This window comes from Formica exsecta, unplaced genomic scaffold, assembly GCF_003651465.1.
Source record: "Formica exsecta isolate Colony F162 unplaced genomic scaffold, ASM365146v1 scaffold235, whole genome shotgun sequence".
In the NCBI taxonomy this organism is placed as follows: domain Eukaryota; kingdom Metazoa; phylum Arthropoda; class Insecta; order Hymenoptera; family Formicidae; genus Formica; species Formica exsecta.
Genome location: NW_021849633.1, coordinates 448,397 through 473,804, shown reverse-complemented (window position 1 = coordinate 473,804; position 25,408 = coordinate 448,397). Strand labels below are relative to the sequence as shown.

General features: G+C 31.9%; 2 protein-coding genes and 1 long non-coding RNA gene across 6 annotated transcripts in view; 1 reads left to right on the top strand and 2 right to left on the bottom strand.

Moving 5' to 3' along the window:
• Positions 1-592: 592 nt before the first annotated feature.
• Positions 593-3,407, bottom strand: LOC115235782. Of its 2 annotated transcripts, XM_029807764.1 has the most exons (9): positions 2,800-3,407; positions 2,603-2,678; positions 2,315-2,508; positions 1,908-2,194; positions 1,634-1,839; positions 1,356-1,515; positions 1,196-1,280; positions 958-1,066; positions 593-745 (listed from the first exon to the last, which is right to left on the bottom strand). In XM_029807764.1, exons 1-9 carry the CDS (start codon positions 2,842-2,844, stop codon positions 732-734), a joined length of 1,176 nt encoding a protein of 391 aa, XP_029663624.1. In that variant the 5' UTR covers positions 2,845-3,407; the 3' UTR covers positions 593-731. The 2 variants fall into 2 exon arrangements, with proteins under 2 accessions (XP_029663624.1, XP_029663623.1); XM_029807763.1 differs by having other exon boundaries at positions 608-1,066.
• On the top strand, positions 3,128-4,319 carry LOC115235784. Of its 2 annotated transcripts, none has more exons than XR_003884087.1 (3): positions 3,128-3,263; positions 3,664-3,866; positions 3,962-4,319. It is a non-coding gene; the product is annotated as an uncharacterized LOC115235784 (long non-coding RNA). The 2 variants fall into 2 exon arrangements; XR_003884088.1 differs by having other exon boundaries at positions 3,664-3,766; positions 3,962-4,304.
• Positions 4,320-4,647: 328 nt separating this feature from the next.
• Positions 4,648-25,408, bottom strand: part of LOC115235783 — a 22,363-nt gene continuing 1,602 nt past the window's right edge. Inside the window, exons 2-7 of one of the 2 annotated variants that reach the window (XM_029807765.1) lie at positions 24,915-25,170; positions 24,148-24,295; positions 9,999-10,099; positions 9,309-9,503; positions 5,835-6,040; positions 4,648-5,000 (exon numbers count right to left, since the gene is read on the bottom strand). In XM_029807765.1, coding sequence (XP_029663625.1) covers positions 4,842-5,000; positions 5,835-6,040; positions 9,309-9,503; positions 9,999-10,099; positions 24,148-24,155 — 669 coding nt within the window. In that variant the 5' untranslated portion in view covers positions 24,156-24,295; positions 24,915-25,170 and the 3' untranslated portion in view covers positions 4,648-4,841. Of the gene's footprint in view, positions 5,001-5,834; positions 6,041-9,308; positions 9,504-9,998; positions 10,100-24,147; positions 24,296-24,914; positions 25,196-25,408 lie in introns of those variants that run through there. The other variant, XM_029807766.1, reaches the window with a different exon arrangement.

The following is a 25,408-nucleotide window of genomic DNA, read 5'->3' as shown; positions in this document are numbered from 1 at the left end:
TTTTCTTACCTGATATTTTTTGGTTTTTATATATAGATTTCAAAATATATAGTTGTGGATGCACAGATTTAAAGATAATGGCTTCTAGGAATGATGCTATGCATATAAACGGATTATACATTGCATACAAAATAAATTTCTTCATGTCACGTGTCCATGTTGTTCCCGTAATTATTATTTGTAATAATTTATTATGTTGTGCTTCACGATTTTTGATGATGTTATGTTTCTTAAACAGTTCTCCTATCTATTAAAATTTCTTATTAGATTTTTCAAATAATGCTAATAATATAATTTAAAAAAAAAATTAATATAATTCAACTCCTTTTCTCTCTCTTACCGAATCGTAATAGTTATTTAAAATTGTATCAGCATTGTCCAAAACTAAATAACAGAGATTGTCAAATGACAGTAAATTTTTATTTTCGTTCAAGAATCGAGCTAGATATCGCGGTGTAGCTACTAGGATTTGACATCCTTTATAAATGGATGCCTGAAAAAAAGCAAAAGTGATTACTTTTCACGTATCATTTCTTGATGAAATGTTTACTAAATATTTTCTGAAAGCGTATATAAATAAATTTACCGCCACTGATATAAACGTCATGCCATTAAATGCTGGTACAGCATTTATATTGTCAAAAGAACGCAGGAATGACATGCACATTGAGTGAACACTGATTACGTCAAGAGACGAGGAGCACAGAATTAATGCTAGTGGACGAGTTGCGCTATATGATACTTCCTAAAATATTGTGATGTATCAATTTCAAAGATTATGTGGATATTATTGATAATATAAATTAATATTTCACTTATGTTGCGACTTGATAAGACAATTCAGAATGCTAAACTCTAATATTCTCAATTATTCTCTATTATAAATAAAGAAAATTGTTACATTTTGACGCATAGCTACTAGACCACAAACAGCCATTACACATCCACTAGTTTTACCACATTGCGATGATCCAATAGCTACAACATTTAAACCATTATTTATAGCTGGCCATATATATGACTGAAGCTTTCTTGGTCTCGAAGATTTGATATATTCATTCCAACCCTAAAATAAAGATATTAAAAGATTATTATATTTTATACATGTATTCTCTCTCTTAGTACATCCTCTTAATCAATTACATACCAACTATTAAATTTCACTCAAGTACATTATTATATACTTATATATTACCTCATGTATTCCTTTAGGATATCCAAGATCTCTAACATCACTTAAAATCCCACAGTTTATTGTGCTCTGTATCAAAACTTTCTCACTGATAAAAAGAAAAAATATGGTAAGAAATATAAGAAATATAAATCACTATAAATTTTGAAAAAAATATTTTTACCTTAGATATAATTCTCTAAGGGGATAATTTTTTTGTGCATGATTAACAATTTGTATTGCATTATTTCTATTTCTTCTATTATGTGAAAACTTTATATGTATAATGTGATCTTTTATATTCTCCTTAGAATGAGTATAGTTTTCAAAAAGTTGTAATAAATCTAGATAATAATTACACTATGAAACATTGTACATTACATGAATGTTATTAAATATATTTTAATGGATAAATCTTTCATATAGGAATATTATGTTACAATAATATCTCTATGTATATACCTTCTTTCATGTAAATTGCATAATAATTAATAGTTAAAGCTTCACTTAACGGTATGATATCAACATTATCAAAGGTAATATAAAATTCCCCATATTCTCTTCCATTCTTCTCATCCGTGATTAAATGGTTAAAGTATATGACTTTAGATCCATGCAACAAATCTTTGGCATATTGAATTGCTTCTTCGCTCCATTCTGGTACAACACTTTAAATAATAGCTATTTTTGAATAACGTTTTATTAAAGAAATAGTATTAAAAATGACAAAACTTACATTGCTGCAGAGTTTGAATTATTGAAATCACTTGAAACATCCTTTTTCATGCGAATTGGCAAAATATTATACACACCGATAGTTTTTGTTAAATATTCTTCAGGAATAAAGTTATATGGCACCACACAAAATTGATCCCTAGTTAATTCTATGCCAGTACCATGATCCACCAAAAGAATATAATATAATATCTCGTTTTCTTTTTTAATGTGCGTTATTAAACCTCGGCAAACAAATGATGGTAACTCCACCTCACTCGTACATTGACTACTTTGTATAAGAACTGTCTGCAAATAAATATAATAGAAAAGATTTTTTATATTAAGTATATATAATGCAATTAATTTGTGTGATATTAATTGCTATATTAATTATAATTTAAATACAATATTAGATATAAAACTTACATCACCAACTTTAGGATTTTCTACATTATGTTTCTCTTTCAAAAAATCTTCAGTTTTCATGAAACTCAACAATTTTCTTTGAATTCTATCAAGTTTGTCTGCATACTGTTTAATTTCATAAACTCTTATAATGTGTGGATTTTGTATACTCGTTACTTTAATTCCTATGACTGTAGTAGGAATAATATCTGAAACTAAATACAATATAGACTTTTAACATACAGATGGATGATTTTATTCATTGATATATTATATTGCTCTAAATTGTTAAATATCCATGAATATTACCTTCATGATTGAGAGATTCAACTACTTTTTGTACTCGATGATTCTGAAGTAAGGAACTTTGTGACGTTTCATGATCCTGTTTGAAAAATTCACAAGTGTCTTTTTATGTTTAAATCATTTCACTAATATATGATTTGTTTCTTTTTTTGTTCTATTTTTTTCTATGTTGATTGCGTGTCTGTCACACTTTATCTTACCTTTTGATTATACACAGTTGCAGATTTTTCGACAATAACAGGCATTTTTTAAGCGACTAGAATCTTTGATGTAAATGTTTAGTTTCACCTGTTCTATTTAAATTTTGATAAATGCATTTAATCGATGTCTTTGCATAAAAGCAAAGATTTGAAAAGTAAAAATTGTTGCTTGATAGTGTAAAAAGAGTTATTAAGCGTTAAAGGCTAGGTTCAAGAAGCATGCTTTTAGCACTACGTTCTGTCCTTGTTCAACTTTCGGTAAGTAATAAAGATAGAGCGATGCTGTTAGCACTGATAGCGTCTCCTAAACAAAGATGCCACTTGTGAAGGTTAGGAAATCTGTCATGCCTTTTTCCGGAAGAGGTAAAAGAAGAGAAAAATACTGTATTCTTGAAGATGGTCCAAAGAAAGGGTCCGAAAAACGTTCGCTTTCACAGTAATAATTGTTGACTAATTACAATAAGGTACGCACGTTAACCCGGATCTACAATCTACAATAGGTATAGTAAGCCTCAAGCCGTAAAAAAATTACCAATAACAATTGATTATCTCCTCATTGATATTCTCCTCAGATTTGACTGTGATTGATCAATTTCTTATGGCTTGAGACTTACTACACCTATTGTAGATCCGACCTTAAAGACTGCTCGTAAATGCTATTTTTAATTTGTTTATATTTTGATATTATATTCCTATTAAAAGAAGTTTCGAATTCTCGAACCAATCAGATCTTCCCATCTACAAATTGTGACGTGTTCATCAAGAAAGGCTTAAGAGAGAAATAGAAATTCTGAGAGAATTATTTCTCTTTCATCCAAAACAAATATCGATAATAATTATAATAATAATTATGATATATTTCAGAATAGAGTGAATCAAAATGGGAATGAAGACCTCAGAATGATGAGAGATTTCATTAATGAAAAACGCCGAATCTTAATACATAGTTAAACGAGATAACGATGTGGTAATATATATTTCAAAATATAAAATTAAAATTAGGAGAAAGGTTTCTGTTACTACTTACCTCCATAAAGCCACTCTTTTGAAAAACATCAAGAGACATGGTAGTGTTTCGCGACAAGTTGCGCGCAGCAACAGCAACGTAATATATAGATATAATTTAAGAAATTGATTGAACTACTCAGATTTTTACTTCTAGAACCAATCAACGAGTGTTGATAAGACGATAACTGACAATGAGTGCTTTCTCTGCTGAACGCAGCCAATCAAATGTGTGGTTTGCAAGTCTAAGAGATGACGGCGGCGGCACGGTGGGAATAGTGTTCGCGCTTCTCTCTGTTATCTCTACCGCTAAGTAGAGGTCAAATATGATGTTCTTTGACAGGTACTTGTGTTACTGATCCAATAAATTCCATTCTTGAATATATTGACCATTTTATTTAATTTCTTTCGCGCGCACGGTGTGCGAAATGAGACAACATTTAAAAACCAAATTATATAAAATATACGACTTGAAAATTACATTATATAATATATATAAACTGTATAAAACGAATAATTTTTATATTCAGTAAATTAATACTAATAAACTATAATTACATGTATTCTTTTGTTAATTTATTGCATACATACTGAAAACAATGTTTTGAGTAAATTCTAACTTGTAAAAAATATCTTTATTATAAAATATAAAAAGCAGAGAAAAAAGAAATATATGAGTACAGGGAAGAAGCAATGAATCTTAAATACAAATAAAAATGCATTTATTCTCGTACGAAATGAATATAAAAATTACAAGAATTATGTATATATAATACTAAATGCATTTACGGCCTACTTCGATCTACCAATCGTTTCGCTTACGGTGAAAATTTCGCCGTACTACTACAATCGCGATTTGTATTAAAGAGAGTATTGGTTAGTGTAATTATAAATAAAAATACGACGAAAGAAAGAGAGAGAGAGAGAGAAAGAGTACACGGTACGTCTGAAATATCGTCGCCTTTGTCCTGGTTTATCCTCGCAATTCTTCAATGTACGACGATAGCTTGCTTGCCAGAGATCGCCGCAGTCGCCTTTCACAAACGGATACCTGGGTTCCGAGACGCGACGAAGTTAAGAAGCTCATCGCTATCCTCGCACACGAAAGGCTTGACGTGGTGACACGCCACGTCGTGCCACTTGATACCGTCGTTGTAAAAGTTGTTCAAGATGGACAGACAAGACTCGTCGTTACCCTGTAAATAAGCGAAATTATTATAATAAATGTCAAGCTGTCTTCGGAAAAAAGGCACGAAATTGAATTGGCGAAATTGAATTTTTATTCTTAAAAAGTTGGATATATATTACATCTAATTAAAAGAAATAGTGAACTCAAGAATACATACATTGTTCAATTTTCTATCTTTTAATCAAAGTATAGTATTTTTAATTTCCGAATCACAGAACGAGATGTTTTTATTTAATTGATGGGAAATTTAATTTTCCATGTTTTAATTTTTGATTCATGAATGAAATAAATTTTATATAAAATAGACCAATCTATTTAATAAAAACTAATATATTTTCTACTTTTACACAATATCCTTAAAAAAAGTCTTTTAATATCGTAAATATATCAAATATTTAAAAAAATACATGAATTTCAATTTTTTAAAAATTCTCTATGAAATGTTGAAAGATCAAATATATACAGTTTCTACATCTAATTTACAGGAAAGTTGAGAGAGCGAGACACTGACAAAAATATATTAAAGGTCACATATGAGAGCAATAAATCCGAAGATGCCAAAGTACTTTCACTCTCTCTATCCTACAAGAATATAAATCAAAGTTTCACGAGGTCAGCGCCAAACGTGCGCTGAGAAAGTGTGTTAAAGCCGATTACCCCGCTTGGCAAAGTCACAATTATAATTCCTTCTTTATCTAAATTTATAATTTATTTAAACAATCTATTTGCAAAATAACATATGAAAGTCCTCGTTTACATATAAATTATTTGGTATTATATATGATGTAACTATCCAAATATTAAAAACATAAGAACTTTAAAGGTGAAAAAAATGTAGTACCTGTGCAGCTTCGCGGTTGTCTGGTTGTGGTTGACCGTATCCTCCGGTGTTGCTCCAGTCTCCGGAGTTACGCTGGCTTGTCGGCCCGATCTTGGCGCCAGATCCGGACCAGAACCATCCGTTAACGTTCTGGGGCTGAAGATCTGCTCGGTCGCAGCCGTTGAAGTTGCACTTACGGCCCGATGTCCAAATGTATCTCACGTTTCCTAATTAAACGACAGTATCAATGTGTAACACAAATTTAAAAGTTTATAATTTCATGCAATTAATAAGACCAAAGTGACGAAATATTTGCTAAAAAAAAATTTCAAGAAAACGCGAATTTTTTATATAAATCCATGGAAGGAAATAATTAAATTTCTTATTGTCTGAATCAACAACATGATCTAAGCTATAAATTATAACGTTGACGACTTTTCAATCTCTGTAACTCTCAATACATTGTTTATTTTCACCCGGACATCCGCATCACTTGTGACCGCAATAGAAACTTCTTTTACTAGATATAAAATTATCCAAAATATAATGATAGGTATTCATAAACGTTAAATGAGGATCAAGGAAGCACAGATGAATAACCATTATTTTCTTAATAATACCGCATATTTTAATCAAATAGTATCTTATTGTCTGAGCAATAACTTAAACAACCTCGTATAAAACGTCATATATTCGAGTTGCAACTCGATTTATGATTAAAGGAAATTACTAATTGGCATATGTCTCTATCGTATAATAATACGTACTATATAATTGCCTTGCAATGAAGGCCATATTTTATCCACACACACACACACACATTTAATTTTATACGAAACATTTTTTAAATAATTCTGCTGAAATTTTACGAATTTACATACGCACCGAGCATGCTTTGGACTCGAGATAAACATATTTTCTGACTGAATTATTTACATAAAGAGAAATTTATATAAATTCGGAAAATCTAGATTGCTTTTTGAAGTCTGCGCATTTAATCTCGCAGAGTTTTACGCGAATTAATTAAAATAAATTGCACCGTATTATTAAACTCTTCTAAAGCATCGATCCCGCCGCCGTTCATCGACCTGTCAAATGCCTCAAATTAAATTTCGCCCGACATTTCCTTATTTTATCTGCCTCATTATATTTTCAATCTGCGGTTTTCTGCGGCATACGGAATTCGACTAGGTTTATTTCATAGCACGATACTTGCTCATTAATTATGGTTTAATTAATAATCTGTATTAGTTTCCTGGAAATTATTAATTTATTCTTTTTTTCTTTTTGAGATAATTTTATTATTTATAATATAAAGAAATTTTTTTTTTTAGTGTTGTGCAATTAAATTTTTTTTAAGGATTTGCATGATTGATGTATACAGTCTTGATTAATCAACATTTTGATTGATAAACATTGACAACTCGAAGATACTTGGAAAAGAAATTAAAATTTATATGGATGTATAAAATATAATGATCAGTTTAAACGGGAAATTAATTAGAATTTGTTACTTGAAAGTTCAAGAGAAAAGAAAGTGTGTAGGATGATATATTAAGTGAAAACGTGCGTGTGAAACCTTGGCGAAAACTTCTATTATTATAGGGTTATTACACGGGAGAATAGACATATACATAAATTATTAAACAAAAAAAAGCCATGAAATTTTTAAAGTAATAAATGCAAAAAGTAACAAAAGAATTAGCAATGTTGATGGAATTTGTCACGCAAAATATTATATCTTCTAAAGAAAATACAAATTTTGCTTTAAAATAATCAATTAAATTATATTATTTATTAGACCGACTTATATTTTAAATTATCATTAAAATCTACATTCTATGTTTCAACATTAATCGCTTAATCAAAGTTGATCGGTGTAATAGTCGTTTTAGAAGCAACAAACACTTTGTTATCATCAACGATTTTCTAATGAGAATCCAGGCTCGGAAGACAAATCGTTGAACCACAAGTACCTACATAAAGTCCCTTTCACGTCGGCTCCTTTTTCTGTACGGGGCATCAACGGTCAAGTGAAAGTGACCCGCTTAGCCGAGTATAGGGGTACACACGCGAGCATCTAGTCACCCGCGAGTCTAAATTGCAACTGAAATTCCTCGCCGAGCAGGTTCAAACGGGGTCGTAGAGAAATGACGAAGAGAAATGACGAACCAAGGCACGAAGCGTTGCGCCACCGAATCTGCGGATGCGCCACCTAATCTCGTTCGCCTTCGCTACCCCTTTACTTCGCGAAGTCTAATCGCGCAGGCAGCGACATTGTGCAATAATTTGTGCCCGCAAATTGACCGAAGAAGATTCTGCTTTTACTTCTCACGCGCTCGAGAGCCTATTTTATTGTATTCGTGGGCTCGACGAGATTGCAGCGTGAAAATTTCCCCGCGGACAAAGAAGCGCGAAATGAACGTTAATGAGATTTGAAAACGATTCGCGTCTTTCGAGTTTTTAATACGGATCCTGAAAAAATTATAAATGTGCAGCTAGCGAAGTCCGGGAATTTCCAAGATTATATGATAATTATACTTCACGATTATAAACGCGCATTTTGCGAACTGATCAACTTTACATGAATTATGTATGATAATTTTCGTTTTGCAAACAAGAAGTTGAAGCATTAAAAAGAATTACGTAATTAATAGTATGTACTTTCACACGGAAACTGCGAGAATGTTTCATTAATGTGACATTGACATACTTTATGTTACAAACTCTTCGATAAGATCGATCATGATCAATTAATACATTCTTATGCTTTATAACTTATCGACTATCTGATTATGAGGCTCATCTTCATAAATATATATAAAAGAATTAATCAGATAATTATTTTTTACACTAATAAGCACTCTTCACACAGTTAAGAATAATCGCGTATTATTTTCAATCTCTAATTGAAAGAATACTTAACAAATTGCCGACAAAATGAATTTAATTTCTGCATTTAATTTCTTGATGTCATAAGACTATTTACGACAATATTTTTACAATTTTACAATTATTATGTAATAAGAATTCGGCACACGAATATAATTACAAATAAAAAAAAGTCACGATAAAAATTTTTTCTATGATATGACCTTAATGGATTAAGTTATGTGCGTGAATGGCGGATTATCATTCATTTTCACGAATTTGCGAAAGGTCATACATTTCCACTTACGATAACTCTTTGATAACTCTTCATGCTTCGATATTTTTATTAAAAAAGCATCGAGAGTCATCAGAGAGGATCTGTCAAAAGGTTGATGCGATGATGATTGGCTACCGGCTACATTGCCTCACTTGAATAATCAACGATTTAAATCTACCACTTATCAATTCTTCGATTGTCGAAATCAACGATCAGCCATTCACGAATTAGCCTCTCTTGAATTATTCGCAACAGATTATATAAGATCATGAATTTTTATAAGACATATATATATAGACTGGCAAAGAAGCAATAAAAATCTCGAGTTTGTCATCGCGGTAGCTCACCTCTCGCTAGTCTCTGCTTGATGAATTCGTTCTCCTGAGGGGTCTCCAGAGACACGGCGTCCATGCAATGACGACGGCAAATGTTGCGAGCGTCCAGCCAATCTACCTCGAGACTTCTGGTCGGCTGATGTTCCCAGCTGAAGAAATATGAGTGAGCGACCCCTCGGCCATCTCGGTACGACGAATGACGGACACCTGAAGAATGGACACGTGTTAATGCATCATCAATAATATTGTTAATTGTGATCATATTTAATCAGTTAATCGATTAATGACAGCTTCATTAGACATGTTTATCAACTCATAGAAATTTATTACAGCTCAGAGAAATATGGATAGGCTTGTAAAAATACTGCTCGCGTTTTTTCATGCAAATATCTCAGAATTTAAAACGATTGCTAAGTGATTTTGTATTATAAAATCGTACGTTACGAAAGATAAATGGAGCGCGTCCCATGTACTGCAATCGTTCAACGACTTAACGCGAATTAATTTACACGATGCCGCCGCGAGTTACGACATAACGAATGCATTCTAATGAATGAAGCGCACTCCTCTTTTCGTCTCTTTCCCCTTCTCTCTTTTTCTCTCTTTTCTAAATCCGGTTCCCCGGTTACTTTCCATCTAATTAGTCATGCAACCGTTAACTAAGAACGGAAAAGGTTACGAAATGTCACTGGAAATACTTACGATTCGCGCAGCTTCGCGGATCGGGCAAGGCTAAACGGCGCTGGGCATTCACGGCGACGATGCCGACGAGGAGCAAGCAGACGGCCCTCATACTCCTGGACCTTGAAAAGAGAAGGAGAACGGTCGTTTATAAACCAATTTCGCAATACATATCATCATCGATCGAATCTTTAGACAATTTATTGACAAACTTATGTATAAATAAATCATTTAGAGTTCTTACAATTAGTGCCAAAAGAAGTTTCTAAATCGTATTCTGTAAATACATAACTATTTATTTCATAAAATATTGTACTTATTAAACTTTGTGAAATATTTGCATCAATGCAAAAATGTTTTCGCAATTTAACTAAATATTATAACACACTATATAGAATCTCTAAGTATGAGCCCTTGAAACTTGAAATCCGTCATTTCTAATTCTAGGCAAGCATTGATCGTTAATCAGCATAATGCCGCAATTTCGTGTAATACACACGAAACATTCGCGATGTAACATGCATAATTGAAGCAACACAAACGAGAACCATGGCGATTACTATTGCAATCATTCTGGAAAATGGGAAAATTACGCGCTTTCGATGTATCATGAAAATGATACTTTTATATCCTTCGTTTATAATTTAGTTTTATTTATTAGAAAATATAATAAAAATTGCCTAGTGTTGAGAAGAATACAAATTAATGTTTGATAATTAATATAACAATAAACTAATTATTTATTAATATTATTCTATGTATCGATTAATGCGTGAAATATATCTAGGATTTAAATGATTTTATGCCGTTGACAAACTATTTCAGGAAATTATTTCCATTATTTACGATTTAATTCTGTTTATTAGAAAATATAATGAAAGTATAGCAGTATACATGCAAACTTATTAGAAAGTTCTGACAATGGTAGTTTTATACCATATTCATGTCTTTATGCAAATAGTTATTACGTAAATTCAGAGCACTTGACAAAGACAACCAAACAGCGTGTCATAGACCAGAATAGTAGTATCATGGAATTCGTAAGAAAGTCGGCAATTCTTTAGGGAAATGGGAACGCTGAACATTTGCCAACGCTGTTGAATATGTGTCCAACAGTTCGAGGTTACGGGGTTACAAGGCTTTTATGATGCCCGCATGTGTGCTGAATTTGCGTAACGCAATCCTATAATCATTAAAATTTTTGACACAATTTTTGCTAATTTAATATTAGCCTTTCAAAGCTTTCTCAATCGTGTTGAATATATAATATCTCATGAATTATGCTAAAAAAAAAGATAAAACTTATAATTAAATGGCATTAAAAATTTGAAATTAAAATACATTTTTCGAAATATTTTTAGGGGAAAATCTATTCTTTTTTTTAATGAAATTCATTAGTTCTGGTTGTATTTTTGTAATTTTCTTTAAAATTAATATACAACATTAAAGAACTGTTATTCAAATAAGAGTTCTTTTTATATATCATTGTTATACAGTGATGCCCAACTTTTTGCATGATACAAAAAGTATTTCACAAAATATGGGAGGAGAAAATTATTATGCGATATTTAAAATATCTTTTTTTCACACATTGCATTTAATTTGTATTATTAAAGTGCTTTTGTTAATCAATTACTGGAAAAAATAATTGTTATATTAACTATTAGAAATTCCGTTTTCTCTTGTGAAACAATCGTCTCATAATCGTCGTCTACATCACGATTAATCAATGTTCTAGCTCGATTCGATTAAAGTAAACGGCGAATCGAATTATGACTTCCGGATTGATTTCGCGCGACACGTAAACGTCAGCGCTTCGTGATGGTTTTACTAATGACTGTCATCCATCGCCAGGACAAACGCGAAGCGAACCACTTTCTAGAAAATCAAACGACACGACAAAGTTGTTGCAAAACGCATTTATAAAGCGACCAAGTAAAAGCGATTCTATGATCTTCCAAATCATCGTTCCGATTTATTGCCATTATCTTTAGTTCGGAAAACAATATTCTTTGCACAATTGTAAAAGTTAACAAAGAAAGACAAGTTGTTTTCTTGCGATCTCTTAATTTAATTGTAACCCAAATTTTCACACAAGCTGATGAATAAGAAATTATTCAAAGAACAAAGCTTTCACATCAACGTTCAGATTAAATAATATTAGAAGACATGATTAGTATTTAACTGCAGTATAAAATTAAACTATATTATAATGATTTAATGATGTTTCAGTGAAATTATAATGAACGATCCTTATAAAAATTGTAGATGATATTTGTTTAATTCATGATGAAAACGACTTAACTACAAGAGAAAATAAATTTTCAAATAATTATTGATAGAAAGTAATTAGATCATCAAGTCACATAAAAATTTATGTGAAGAGAATATTAAGAGAAAGATTATTCATCGTTGAATTATTTATTAGCGATTATCTAGTTTGACAAACTTGTGTATCTAAGTACACAATACACGACGAGTAGAGTCACGAATTTGCTAAATATCTGATTTAGTCACTGCAACATCCATATTCATCAGTCATCGTACATCAAAGACTGGCAGCTATAAAATACACTCCTCCTTTTTTTAGAAACAATGAGCTTGTTCAACTCGACAGTCTATACATATGTGTGTGTGTGACATTTTCGCATGATAATAATCATGAATATTCATACCGCTGAATCTATAACACTAACAACGAGCATGAGAATAACTCGTTCCAGCTGTGAAAAATTAAGAACGTAAAGACTTTGACGTATATTCGAACAATGCAACCGAATCTCCGAGTTCACGATTTGGTGTAAGAAAAAAATTAGATAAGAAAGAACATTGTGTCGCCACACGCATTCATCGTTTATTTTTCCACAATAGAATGATTCTTTGACAATCATTTCCTTCGCGCATAGCTACCAATTAGGATGGAAGCGTAAGTGTTATTACAACGTAATAACATATCGTGCCATGGGATATGATAGCGCGATGTGATACCTGCTAAATGTATACCACGTGAAATGGAGTGTTCAGATCGAAAGTTGATAGCTCATCGCTAGAATAGAGGTTGATGGGTTATGAGAGCGGCGATATGTATTATATTAGCGAGATAAAACATCGTGCATTTAATGACCAATTCTAATGAATGAGACCGAAGAAAGGGTACAAAGTGAAACAACGAATAAATTTATGCGTCGAATAAATTGAGGATAAAATTGTTGATATCTTTTTTCACTTAACTGTCATATCTTGTCTTATATTAAATTAGCCTTAAAGATTTTGTTGTATTGTTTTCACTCCATTTCACTTTTAAAATGTTTAGATTGGAACAGTTTTCTCTTTTATTATATAGAATTAATATATATTTATATTATATATTAGAAAAAAATTATATCGATAGTTGAGAAAATAAATATCTAATTTATATCGCAATTTAAAAAAATATCTGCTATATGTTAATTTAATCCTTTCTTAGTTTCTTTAGCAGATTATAATTGTATTTATTTTTTATATATTTTTATAAATATTACTTATGTTAGAGGAACATAATCATCAATGTACTTTTGTTATAGGATATGTACGCAACAGATGAAAGGGTTAACGATGTCTTAATGATATATTATTAGACCCCTCTCTTTTTTAGATGTCAATTCAATTTTCTCAATACGAGAAGTGGATGCGGACATAACATTAACATACTCAACAATCATCGAGTGATCTCAATGAGTATTCCCTTTTTTTGTTGACGTTACAAAACTTGTCGCCATTACATCATTCTCGAACTCTCGTCACCTGGTGATCTTACATCAACGTCTCGTTCTCGGGATTGTTCCGATACTTCAACCGAGACCATATATTCAGAGAAGATCATAATTTTCTGATGAAAGACGAGAGAGAGAGAGAGAGAGAGAGAGAGAGAGAGAAGCGTCTCAAGCTTATTCAAATATGATCGCAGCAAACGGATGCCACAGATTTGGTTGTTATCGAGTCTGCTTGCAAAATCTCTTGCGAAAGAACATTTCTATGCATGAGAGCAAACGAACCTCAGTAATATGTCTTCATTATACATGTCTTCACCTACATAATTTTCCTCTTTGAAACGCGTCTCCTCTTGTACGCAATTTTTTTATTTTTATAGATCTTTAATGCACTTAACATATTCTGGTCAAACAATATATTTATTTACAAAGCAATATATTTTACATCGCAATAAATTACAAATTACACAATTTGTAATTTAATAGAATCAATTGAAATTAAACCTAAGAGATAAGATGTAAGAATTGAGAGATAATTACTAGTAAATAATATTAGGCAATAATGCTTAAATATATGTTGAATATGTTAATATTATGTTTGCATTGCACTTCTCGTACTGAGAAAATTTAATTGATATCTAGAAAGAGGGAGTCTAATAATATATCATTAAAACATCGTTAACCTTTTCACCTGATGCGTTAGATAATAACAAATAATGCGATACTTTGCAAGAAAATAATAAAAATTACATTAAATGACAGCGAAGATGGTAAGATCAGCACACATTATTAAAAAACATTATCTTCCCAAGATCGATAAAATATATTATGTGTGCTCCAACATTCATTTAAAATTAGATGAAAAATATTATTTTCTATAATTCGTTTTGTATATTTATTTATATATAAACTTGCAAGAATAAAAGATGAATCGCGTAATTCGTACGTTTAAGTAAGAGTGTGCACGAGACACGGTTGGAAAAGAAAAGATCAGTTGATGGGATTCACAGAGTCGGGGTCCATTAACCCCGTAACCACACTGCTGAATTGTTTGTGGTTCGCGTCGATCGTTGAGAAAATTCCAATGTTATTTTTCCGCATAAGGAATATTTCCTGATACACAAGGGAAGATTTTTGTCTCCCCTCTCTGAAAATTATACGTAACGCAATTTAAAATAATAGAAAGAAGATAATAATTCTCGAGCTCTATTACTCTATTTTAGAGAGATAATGGTGCTACCATAAATAGCTTCTAACTCCAACTCCTCTCACATACTTTATTGTTTCTCATCCTATCCAGACGCGGAAGCACTAACGTTACAATGTATCGCTATTATATGACGCAATGGCAGCTAATTAATGTAATGCAAACGTAGACGCTAATTCATTATGGCGCGCCATTATATTGCTTTTCACAAATCAAGAGATACGATATTTCATCGTTTCTTAAAAAACAGGACGTTATGTAATGGTAATTAAGTCAGCATCGCTTTTATATGGAGTAACCATGTTGACAGGGCGTAATTAGCTATCGCTGAAAGTTGCTTAATATTATTTCATTATGTCATTCTTTTGAAAAGACATAATTTTGTGGAACAAATTGCATCTTTTCGCGAGAATTTTTTCACTTTTTATCGAGAAGGAAACAAAAAGAAATGCGTTTCGAAATTTTAAGTATAAAGCTTATGTTAAATTACGAATCTTAAACATATCAATACATGATAACAGTATAGTAATAATATTTTTTCTGAGATCTTTATTTGAAGCTAGAAAGTGAAACTAATCGAGAAATTTAAAATACTACAATATTCTGTGGGCAAGATATAAATATAATAAGTAATTACAAAATTATTAATTATAAATTTAATAGATCATAAAAAATATATGATAAATAAAATAGATATAATTATGATCTTTTCTGGATGTGCGAACACAAACGGAGTTAATAGACGACGCCGGTATGCGTTACTCACGATGTGCGAGAAGATAATAGGATGTTCGCAGTATCTTCAGAAACGAGACGTTCATAACCGGTGAAACTTGATGTGATTTTGCAACGCGTCTTTTTTATCTAATTTTTATCAGGCAACTGACTTTCCTCGAATCACGGTTGCCGGTCTCAGCAAGGGGCTGCGACTTTCTAAACATTCTAAACCATTCGTGACACTCACAAAGTGGCGGTCTCGGATGAGCATCACCATTGAAGATATATCTCATTAGACCTCTTTTAAATTCTTGCCGCGCCATAATTGAGTAAGCATTTTGAAAATAACATAATTCCTCGATATCTCTCTTCAAAAATCAAAAGATAGTATAAATTCAATGTAATATCTACAACATATTATCATTATATAAATATTCGAAAACAATATTTGCATCCTAGATATAAGGCAATTTTTATTACTGCAAGAGTATTTTATTCATTGAATTTGCGCTTGTTGTATTTAAAAATATTATATCTATTATTTTATTATATTTAAATGAGCGAATAATATTTCAACTGTTCGAAAACATGGGACTGTATGTTCGAATTATATTTTATAAATACTTTCTCACGAATTGCAGTCATTTTTTATATTACTATTAATTTTGATGTAGATATAAAACCTCAACGAACAATCATTTTCTAACAATTTGCGATCTATTTCATCAGATCTTTAATTCTTTTAAAAGTGAATAGTAGCAAAATAATTGCTTTTTAGACTATTTTATGCATGCACTTTTTATTATATATGTCGCATTGTGATAATCGATGTCTAGTCCGAAGATAAAAACAGTAAGTATTTACATGACAAAAGGTTGTAGGAAAAAGTGGCATTCAAGATGTTATTTCGTATTATGATTATTTTCTGTGAAATAGAATTGTTAAGCGCAAAGATTAAAAATCTCGGGACAAGATGACATTTTAATGGCAATTAAAGTATCGAACCTTTTCGATGCAAATTTTCGGGATAAAGTGCAGGATGAAATTTATAGTTCTTATTAGTAAGCTCGAGAAACGGTGAATTAATGGGAAATTTTTCAACGAATGCAAACGAGAGATGTTTTAAAATTCGTCGAAATCGAATCAGAGAATTCCGGAATTAAGATGGTATCGGTTGCTCTTTCACGCAATACATATTGATGCTAAATTTAAATTACCCAATATGATTAAGACGTTACATAATCGATGATATAATATAAAATTATATCTGAACATAGAAGGATCTGACATTAAATCATGAATATATTACGTCCCAATTAAATCTGCATATTATGTATATTGCACATCATAATGATGAAGACATAATATCAAGGTAAGTGCTACATCCAAAAAATTATATTTCTTAAGAAAATGCGATGAGAGATATAAAAAGTCAAAGGGATGCGCTCAATGTACACGGTCATCTTAAGGAGCAAGAATCGCGCTTTGTTCTCATCGGTCGATTCGATATGGCGCAGTAATAGAAAGGAAAGTTGTTCCAGAATCGACTCATTAGTCCGGTTATCTCCTTTCGTCGCGAAGACACGTGCATCGCCCGAGGGTTTTCGAACGCGACGAGGAAGAAGAACATCCTTGCCGAGAGTATGATCTTGAAGTTTGGTACCGTTATGAGCCACCGGGTATACGCTCCCTAGTGGCTTTTCTCTCTCGGGGAGAAACACGCGAAATTGCAATTTTATTAATTAAAGCACATGTTCTTTTTTGCGAATTTCGCGGTGGAGACTGTATACTTCTTGATATTGTTTCGTATCGCATTATTTTATATATTATTCTATTTGATCGCATTTTCTTTTATCGTTCAATTTTACAAAACGTGAATTATATAATGGCAATTTTTAGAATATTTTAATTTATTAATATCTTTTAAAACATTTCATTTATAAAAAATTTTTAGCTCAACTGAAGCTTCAACCTCAAGAAATCTTAATAATGAAAAAATACTCATGTTATTTAAATATATTCTTTATATTCTATATTTATGGTTTAATTGAAAGTTTCGAATTATCTAATTTTATCTATTATGGAACTACCTGCTTCTTGCATCATGGTCTTTAATTATAACACTCAAGTATACCATAATGTCTTGCATCTTGCAAGTATGCGTTAGACACGCGTGATGCACTTTCTAGTGTAAAAAATATCAGGATAGAACACGGCAACTATTTTTCGATGTTGGCAATGTATTATCTCGATATGATTTATATAATCGTAAAAACTGTCTATTATTGTGAGAATAATAGAATTCTATTAATATAATATACTGGAACTTAAGCATAATAATTAATATACCATTTGTTGCCCTAGAGATATTTTTAATTTATCAATTATAAAAAAAAAAAAAATTATTTAATTTTTCTTAATATTTTTTATTTTTGCTTTATCATAGGTATTTTTTTTCTTTATCGTATGATATTAATTGCTTCTTATACTCCTCCATAGAACATGCTGTTGCAAGCGATAACTTAGGGAAGCCTCATGATCTTTTGTAATAATCGTGTTATATTGAAAAAACAATGCAGACTATTCGACATGTTTGGTTAACATTTGTGGTTTGCGGTAAACTGGACGTACGTCGCGGTCAAAGTGACAGAGATTAATAATACTCGCTGCGTTGAAAGCAGATGCTCTGACCGTTTACTTTACTCAGTGTCTCTCTTGCAGTGGTATCGATATATCTTAACGGACCGTACCCCTGTAATTTAAACGTGAGCAGTAACCGCGCGCTAGAGCAATTTGCTTTACACATACTAGTTACGTTATAACAAGCCGCAATGTGTAATAATCTATCTGCTACTTACATGGCAATCGTTAAAATAATCATAATGATTATTCAATTATGGAGAAACGTTTGTGCCCCAAGCAGCATATATTTGTAGTAGGACACAGAATTTTTCACCGACCGGAAATGCAAAATAGTTGTAGAAAAAAGACAGAAACTATTTTCCTCTTAAATATCGAGCAAGTTAGAATCTTAGAATGTAAAATCTTGTTACTATTATATAAATTAACAAAATTAAAATATTCTAAAAATAAAAAATTTCTAATCGTTGATAATTAAGTTTGAATATTATACTCCACTTTTCGTGACAAAATTATTCATAATTTTCAACTTGGAACGGATTAAAAATATATTATAGAGTTTTTTTATTAAAGTTACACGAGAAATTCATACGCTAATTTACTATCTAAAGTATACACATCGCGTGGAGTTGCAAGTCTACGATGATTTCTTCTACTACGACAAGTAGTCGTACGATGATCGCGGGCAAAATCAAAACCGTCGTACCATCGTGACACTTGTCCGATCTGACGTCGAGCTTTCCAGGTATTTGTGAGACGCGGCCACCGCGCCATTCACGCGAACAGGAACGAGAATGAGAATGAGTATGAGAACGAGAACCGTAGGTGTAGGATAACGACACTCACTAAATAGTGAATGTGTGCATGCCTCTACACATGCGTGTATGTGTGCGGACCACATCGCGTCGTAACCGTTACCTGGCCGGCTTTACGTCCAGCCGGCTCTCTTCCAGGAGTCTCTTACAGTTTGTCCGAGGTGGACTTTTGTTAACGGCAATGGTTGGTACCGTCGACGTTGGTTCGCGTACTACGAAACGTGTCTGGATTCTGGGGAATCCGACTCGGCAAAAACGAGACGAATCAAGTCCGTAAAAAAAAAAAAAAAAAAAAAGACAGAGTCCACTTCGTTAATGACTCCCGTCGTCTGAGCGCTATCGGGGATTTGCTACTTGATACTTAAGTAGAAATCGTGAGTCACATCGGGGATCTAAAAGCAGAAGATAAGAATGTCGAGTTTCGATCCTTAATTATACCGAATCAATTGGATAATCTTCACCTTTCTTTCTCTTAATGAAAGATATGACGCATACTTCCATCATTTGCGTAGATTCGTGCTTTCAGAATCTTCTCTCTCTTTTCAGAATATTTCTATTTGATATAACTTATTCTTTTAATCCTCGTTAAATTTCTATATCACCGTTATCTTTAACTTTCTATAATATAAGATATTTCAATTTTATTTTAAATTATTATAGTCGAATACAAGTATTACGTGATATTAAAAAACAGAATATCATTCTTTAGAATATACCATATGTTGAACACTATACATGTTAAAATTAATTTCTAATTTCTCTCTGATTTCTTATATATTTATACTTTATATATTCTATAATTTTATATTTTGATATATTTTTAAATCAACAACGCATGATTTGACAGTTCAAACAATTTCTATTCAAAGGTCTTTTTCTCTCTCTTTCAAACAAATAAAATATAAAAAATAAAAATAATATAAAGGATGATTTAAAACGACGAGATAAAAAATTCAAGTAATGCTGCACTGACTTTTTTAAAGCGCTTTGATTAATACTTTACTGAAAAAAAAAACATCAAATATATACACTTAAAAAAGCGCGTTTGCAGATTCGCGAGATTCATTGACGATGATTACACCTTTACGTTACCTAGTTCGCAGAAACGATATTAATCTTTTTTCTTTTGCTTTGTTTTGTGCGATGCAGATCCTCTTAAAAGGGGGGATCGTGTCAACTCATTTTACCCACATAAAGTGTCGAAATCTTGCGATAGCGCAAAGTGTAGAACCGTGTACGCTTTCCACTCGTCGCTTTGTATGAGAAGGTAAAAATTGCAATTATCTTAAAAGCGCGAAAATTACTTCATTAACCCGAGTGGTGAATGGAATGGCGAAAGGAAAATTACTTCACTAATGCGATTGTATTTTCCATTGACTTGTCATATGTTAGGAATTGCAACAAAGCACAAAAATATTTCTTATTTCGAGCTATTCTACAATACATTAAATACTTATACAAATCAGGAGAAGACTTTCTCGTAAATCTTCGAAAAGAAAAACATAAGAAAGCGCGACAAATAACGCAAGTGAAAGAAAATTTTAAAGGTGATGGATCATTAGGGAAATACTCGCATAAATAAGATATTTAGCGTCTCATGTGTACAACGAAATAAATTAAGAATATAAAAGTATCTATATATAGATGCAGGCGCAGGTAATCCGCACGATCGTTTACGTTTACGTAATCGCGCAATTTTATTTGAAGATACTGCGCGAAAGTAAGAAAGGATAAAATATCAGGAAACTTTTTCTGATACGAAAAAAATATGTTTCGAAATAATCATTAAGAGTCTTAAATTCCCCTGGTGAGAGGCAATTTATACGTTTTATTTTCATAGTTGACCTAAACAACGTATAAACGACCGATGTAAGAGTATTTTGGCATCGATTTCGCAAAACATTTTAATAATTCAAAGAATTTAAATATATTCTGTTACTAATTCGTAAAATAAGACCAGTTAATGTCAACAAATTAATTTAAAGTTGAAAGATCATAAAAATAAGTATATTTACGGCATGTAAAGATGTAAAGAGAAACTTTACGATGCTATGGTTTATTGGTATTTCGTCGATAATTGAAATAGATCATTTGGATCCCATGAAATCTCGAGAATCTGGTTTTTCATCAATTTTATTGAATAAAGAAAATTCGATTTTTATTATAAAATTTTTAATGCCTAGATTTTTATTTTAATAACAAGTGTTTTTCTCTATCAAACTTATTTTCTTTTTACTTACTAATTTATTTTTACGAATATAACATTTTTATTGGTATTTTAAATTAATCTGCATTGTTATTAAAATAAACGTTTTATTATACAGATTTATTTAGGTGCTCTCTTTTTAACATCGAAAGATAATCCGTCACTCGTAAAATATTGATAAGCATCGTTCTACTCGAATAACTCTTCGACGTTCGGAATTAGCGAGAAAGCATGTAGAACAGAACAAAGCCAATCGAAATAAGGACACGCTACTGAAGATGAGGGACTGGCTGGCAGATTCGAAGGTACTTTCGAAACGCGGCCACATCAAGATGATGAAAAGAGGATCGTTCAATCAATAATGCATTGACGTGATTCGAATGATATGAATCATTCGTTCAGTACTTATTAACTTGCGGAAGTTTGGCAAATCATTTTTACAACAACTTTGGTTGTTATAAAACGGTTACATACATATAAATATTTAGAAATATCTGATATTAATTTTAACGATAAATACTTTACTCGATATTAATTTTTAATTAACTAAGAAGTCGAAATATTAATAGCTTTTCTGAATTGTAAGCAATTTAAAAACAAGCTTTTATTAAAAATTTAGCTTATTCATGTATGAATCCGGCCTTAAATCTTTATTGTTATATCGATACAACAAATTTGTATCTATAACAACGTTGTTATTATTTCAAATGCATCCATCGAATACGTAGTTTACACGATTCTGCGATGTTAGCATCGTAAAAATATCCACGTGTTGTCGGACGGTAAATCGAGTAGATCCGTTACTTACAACTCTGGATGCGGCACCTTGCATATAAACTTTCACGAGCGACCGTTTACTTATCTCGTTAATGAATCGAAGACCTCGTATAAGATAGACAAACGCGAGAATATTAATCTTGAATCTCAATACACGCTGCTATTTGTTTAGCACCGACATAGATATTATAGATTAAAAACAGTGAAAAGGCGAAAAGAATTTTAAAAAATCCGCAAGTAGATTTGAAGAGAGTTTAAAGCAAAAAAATGGCAAGCATTCTATATTTTTCTAAGAAAAGTTTGTACTTAAAATGATATTTAAAAATCGAACATAAAAAAAAGATTTTTTGTTAAATTAGGTTAAAGAGTAAACTGGGACAGATTTGTCTAATTTACTCTTTATACGTGAATATCATTTCTAATTGCATGCTTTCGTCGTTAAAAGACCTTGACATTTCTGTCAATATGAAAATTAATATCGTCCATCTTTCTACCTATTATTAACATAATTACGCGATATATCAGATCTGTTTTCACTACGTAAAAGTTAATAACGAACGATATACTAATTACAACTTTTAGTTTTAAAAAAATAGCACTTTATTTTCCGAGAATTTTCGTTTCGGAATTACATAAAAATTTAAACGGAGTTACATAAAAATTTAATATTAAGTATTTAAAAATCTCGAATATTTTATCAAGAAAGTACATCAAATCTATCAAAAAATCCATCGTTAAAATTAATGTCAGATATTCTAGCGTATCTCGCATAATCAAATAGTTACGCAAGTTTCTTGCATATTTTTAGTGCAAAAATTGAAAAGTTTATTGGCTTTAATATATAATTTGTCGGATATAGCGAGAGCATGACTTTGAAATTGAAATGCAACATCCTGTCATCACCCTGTATAAACCGAGAATTGAGTAACGTATTAGAGCTAACAATAAGATGTAACTTTTTCAACCGCGTTAACTAAACAAAAGCTCGTAAATCGTTGGCGCAACATCACTACATTACATTCTCATGCAACATACTATTTCTCTCAACGTATTGCACCTCCGTCCGAAATAAGAAAGACTCTAACAAAGACAGAAATTTTCCGAGCTTATATAAATGATTGTGTCATATCTTTGATAAGTTAGAGTTATCAAACGTTAGATATTTAATATTTTAATAATTTTATTAGGAAGGTATATACACGCACGCGCATTGATAAAGTATATCAGGCCCGTATAACTTCAGTGAGTTCAATATTCGATATTGCAACTACAGAAAGATATCCTATACCTTACATTTCCTCCCTTCCACGCGTCAATGCCATAGAGATTCCGTTTAATATATATAATGCTTATTACCATTTTACAAATTTTTTTAAAGTATTGTCGAAATTTTCGAAATATATAAAACTGATTTTTAAATTAAAATCGTTTTACCATAGAAATAATTAAACATTGAAAGAGAAGAGGCAACTAAGCTATTATAATTTATAAGCTTATTTCATTCTCGCTCTGAAATCTTGAAATAAAAATAATTGAAGAACCTTTAGTCGATTACTTCTCTATTCTGTACTTATATTGAGACGTCGATATCAAGCAGCATCGAAATTTAAATTGATAGTCCTCGAATAAAATATTTTACTTACTGAAGAAGAAGCGGTCCTTAAGGATGCTGTAAATTTTCGAAGATAGTCGATGATCCTCTTCTTTCTGGCTTGTCGTCTTTTTTCCCCTGCTCGGACTTACCTAGGGACGACAGCTACGAGAAAGAGACTTCGATATCAAACGATGACGATGAGTCGATCGACGACGATAAGAGGTATCAAGGGGCCGAGAGTGCGTAGCGCAGGATCCGATGAATCGGAAATACGGGAAAGGAATGAACTGGCGGACGGTCGCGATGAGCCGGTATATAGTCGGCCCACATTCCCTAGTGGTACGAGTAACCTAAATTCCTCCCACCAGAGCGGGGCATCATCCTCATCAGGTAGACGCTGGGTCCTCCACAGGTGGGGTACGAACCCCACCTGTTCAGCGACGTCGCGGTTATACTTGTACATACCGGTTCATACAGCGATAGCATTATCGTCCACCTTTTCGTCCTCTTCGTCTTTGCCCCCACCAAGCGAGGTTTGTCGACGGTCATCGTCATTTCGAAAATCTCCTCTTGTCCCAGTGGTATGATCTTCGAGAGCGCAATCCGTTGTATCCTGCAGTGAGAGAAAGAAATCTCGTTGAATAAGCGTAACTGGTAGTCGCCCTGATTCGAGTAAATGTCAAGTTACGCAACACTATATTTTATCGATGCAATCGCATTAATAATCGTAATCGAATCAGTTAAATATTTATTGCATTAATTATATATAACGACATTGAATTGACTCGTTTGAACGATAGTAGCCGTCAATTTTGTTTATTAAAATAGATTTCATCAAGCTTTCATCTAAATGGCAATATTAACATTTTGAAATCTGGATATCACGAAAAATTTGGGCATCCGTCTCCTGAGTATCTGTTATGCAACTATCGGATCGAAAAGTTTTAAAAACATAATGTCAGACTTAAAAAACAAAGCTTCCTCTATGTGGAAGCAAAAGTGCAGCCGCTAATTTACATTACAATAATATTTTTAAAAAAAGCAAGTGCTTTAAGAACAGATAGTTGTATCGAAAAAGGCATTTTAAAGTCTAACATCTAACGAAAGGAATCTGTCTCGTTTGAATATATCTGATCTTTTGTTACAATATATTTCTATCATAGAGCGAATGATTATTATTTTGCTGATGAATAATTCGAAAGGCCATGCCTCGTGACACCAAAACTACTTACGGCCGGGACTATAAAACGGCGTAATGACTATGCAAGCATTTAGTAGTCAAGATGACAATTCCTTGGGAAATATCTTTCCGATCATACGATGAGTCGTTTGCCGTTTGAAAGAGCGGCTACGAGATGTCCTCTCGCTTCTTCAAGTTCTCTTCTCACGATCATAGAGTAGCATCAACTTTTAAAGTCACACTTGCCATATTTGATTTGACGTTTGCTACAGCTGTATCTTTGCAATGGAATTATCGTCTAACGAGACCTATAACGGTTACAAGTGATTATATGAAAAGTGGTGTAAGTAATGTGCAACAAATATTATCTTAAAATGTAACAGATACATCATATTTAATTTTTGTTCTAAATAAAAATATAACAAATATATTGACGGAAAATGATATCCCAATAGGATATCATCCAAGAAGGAGTTGTGCTAGATGAATAAAAATTACACAGAATGTTTGTTTACATAAGTATTTACTTTTATTACATTTTTTATT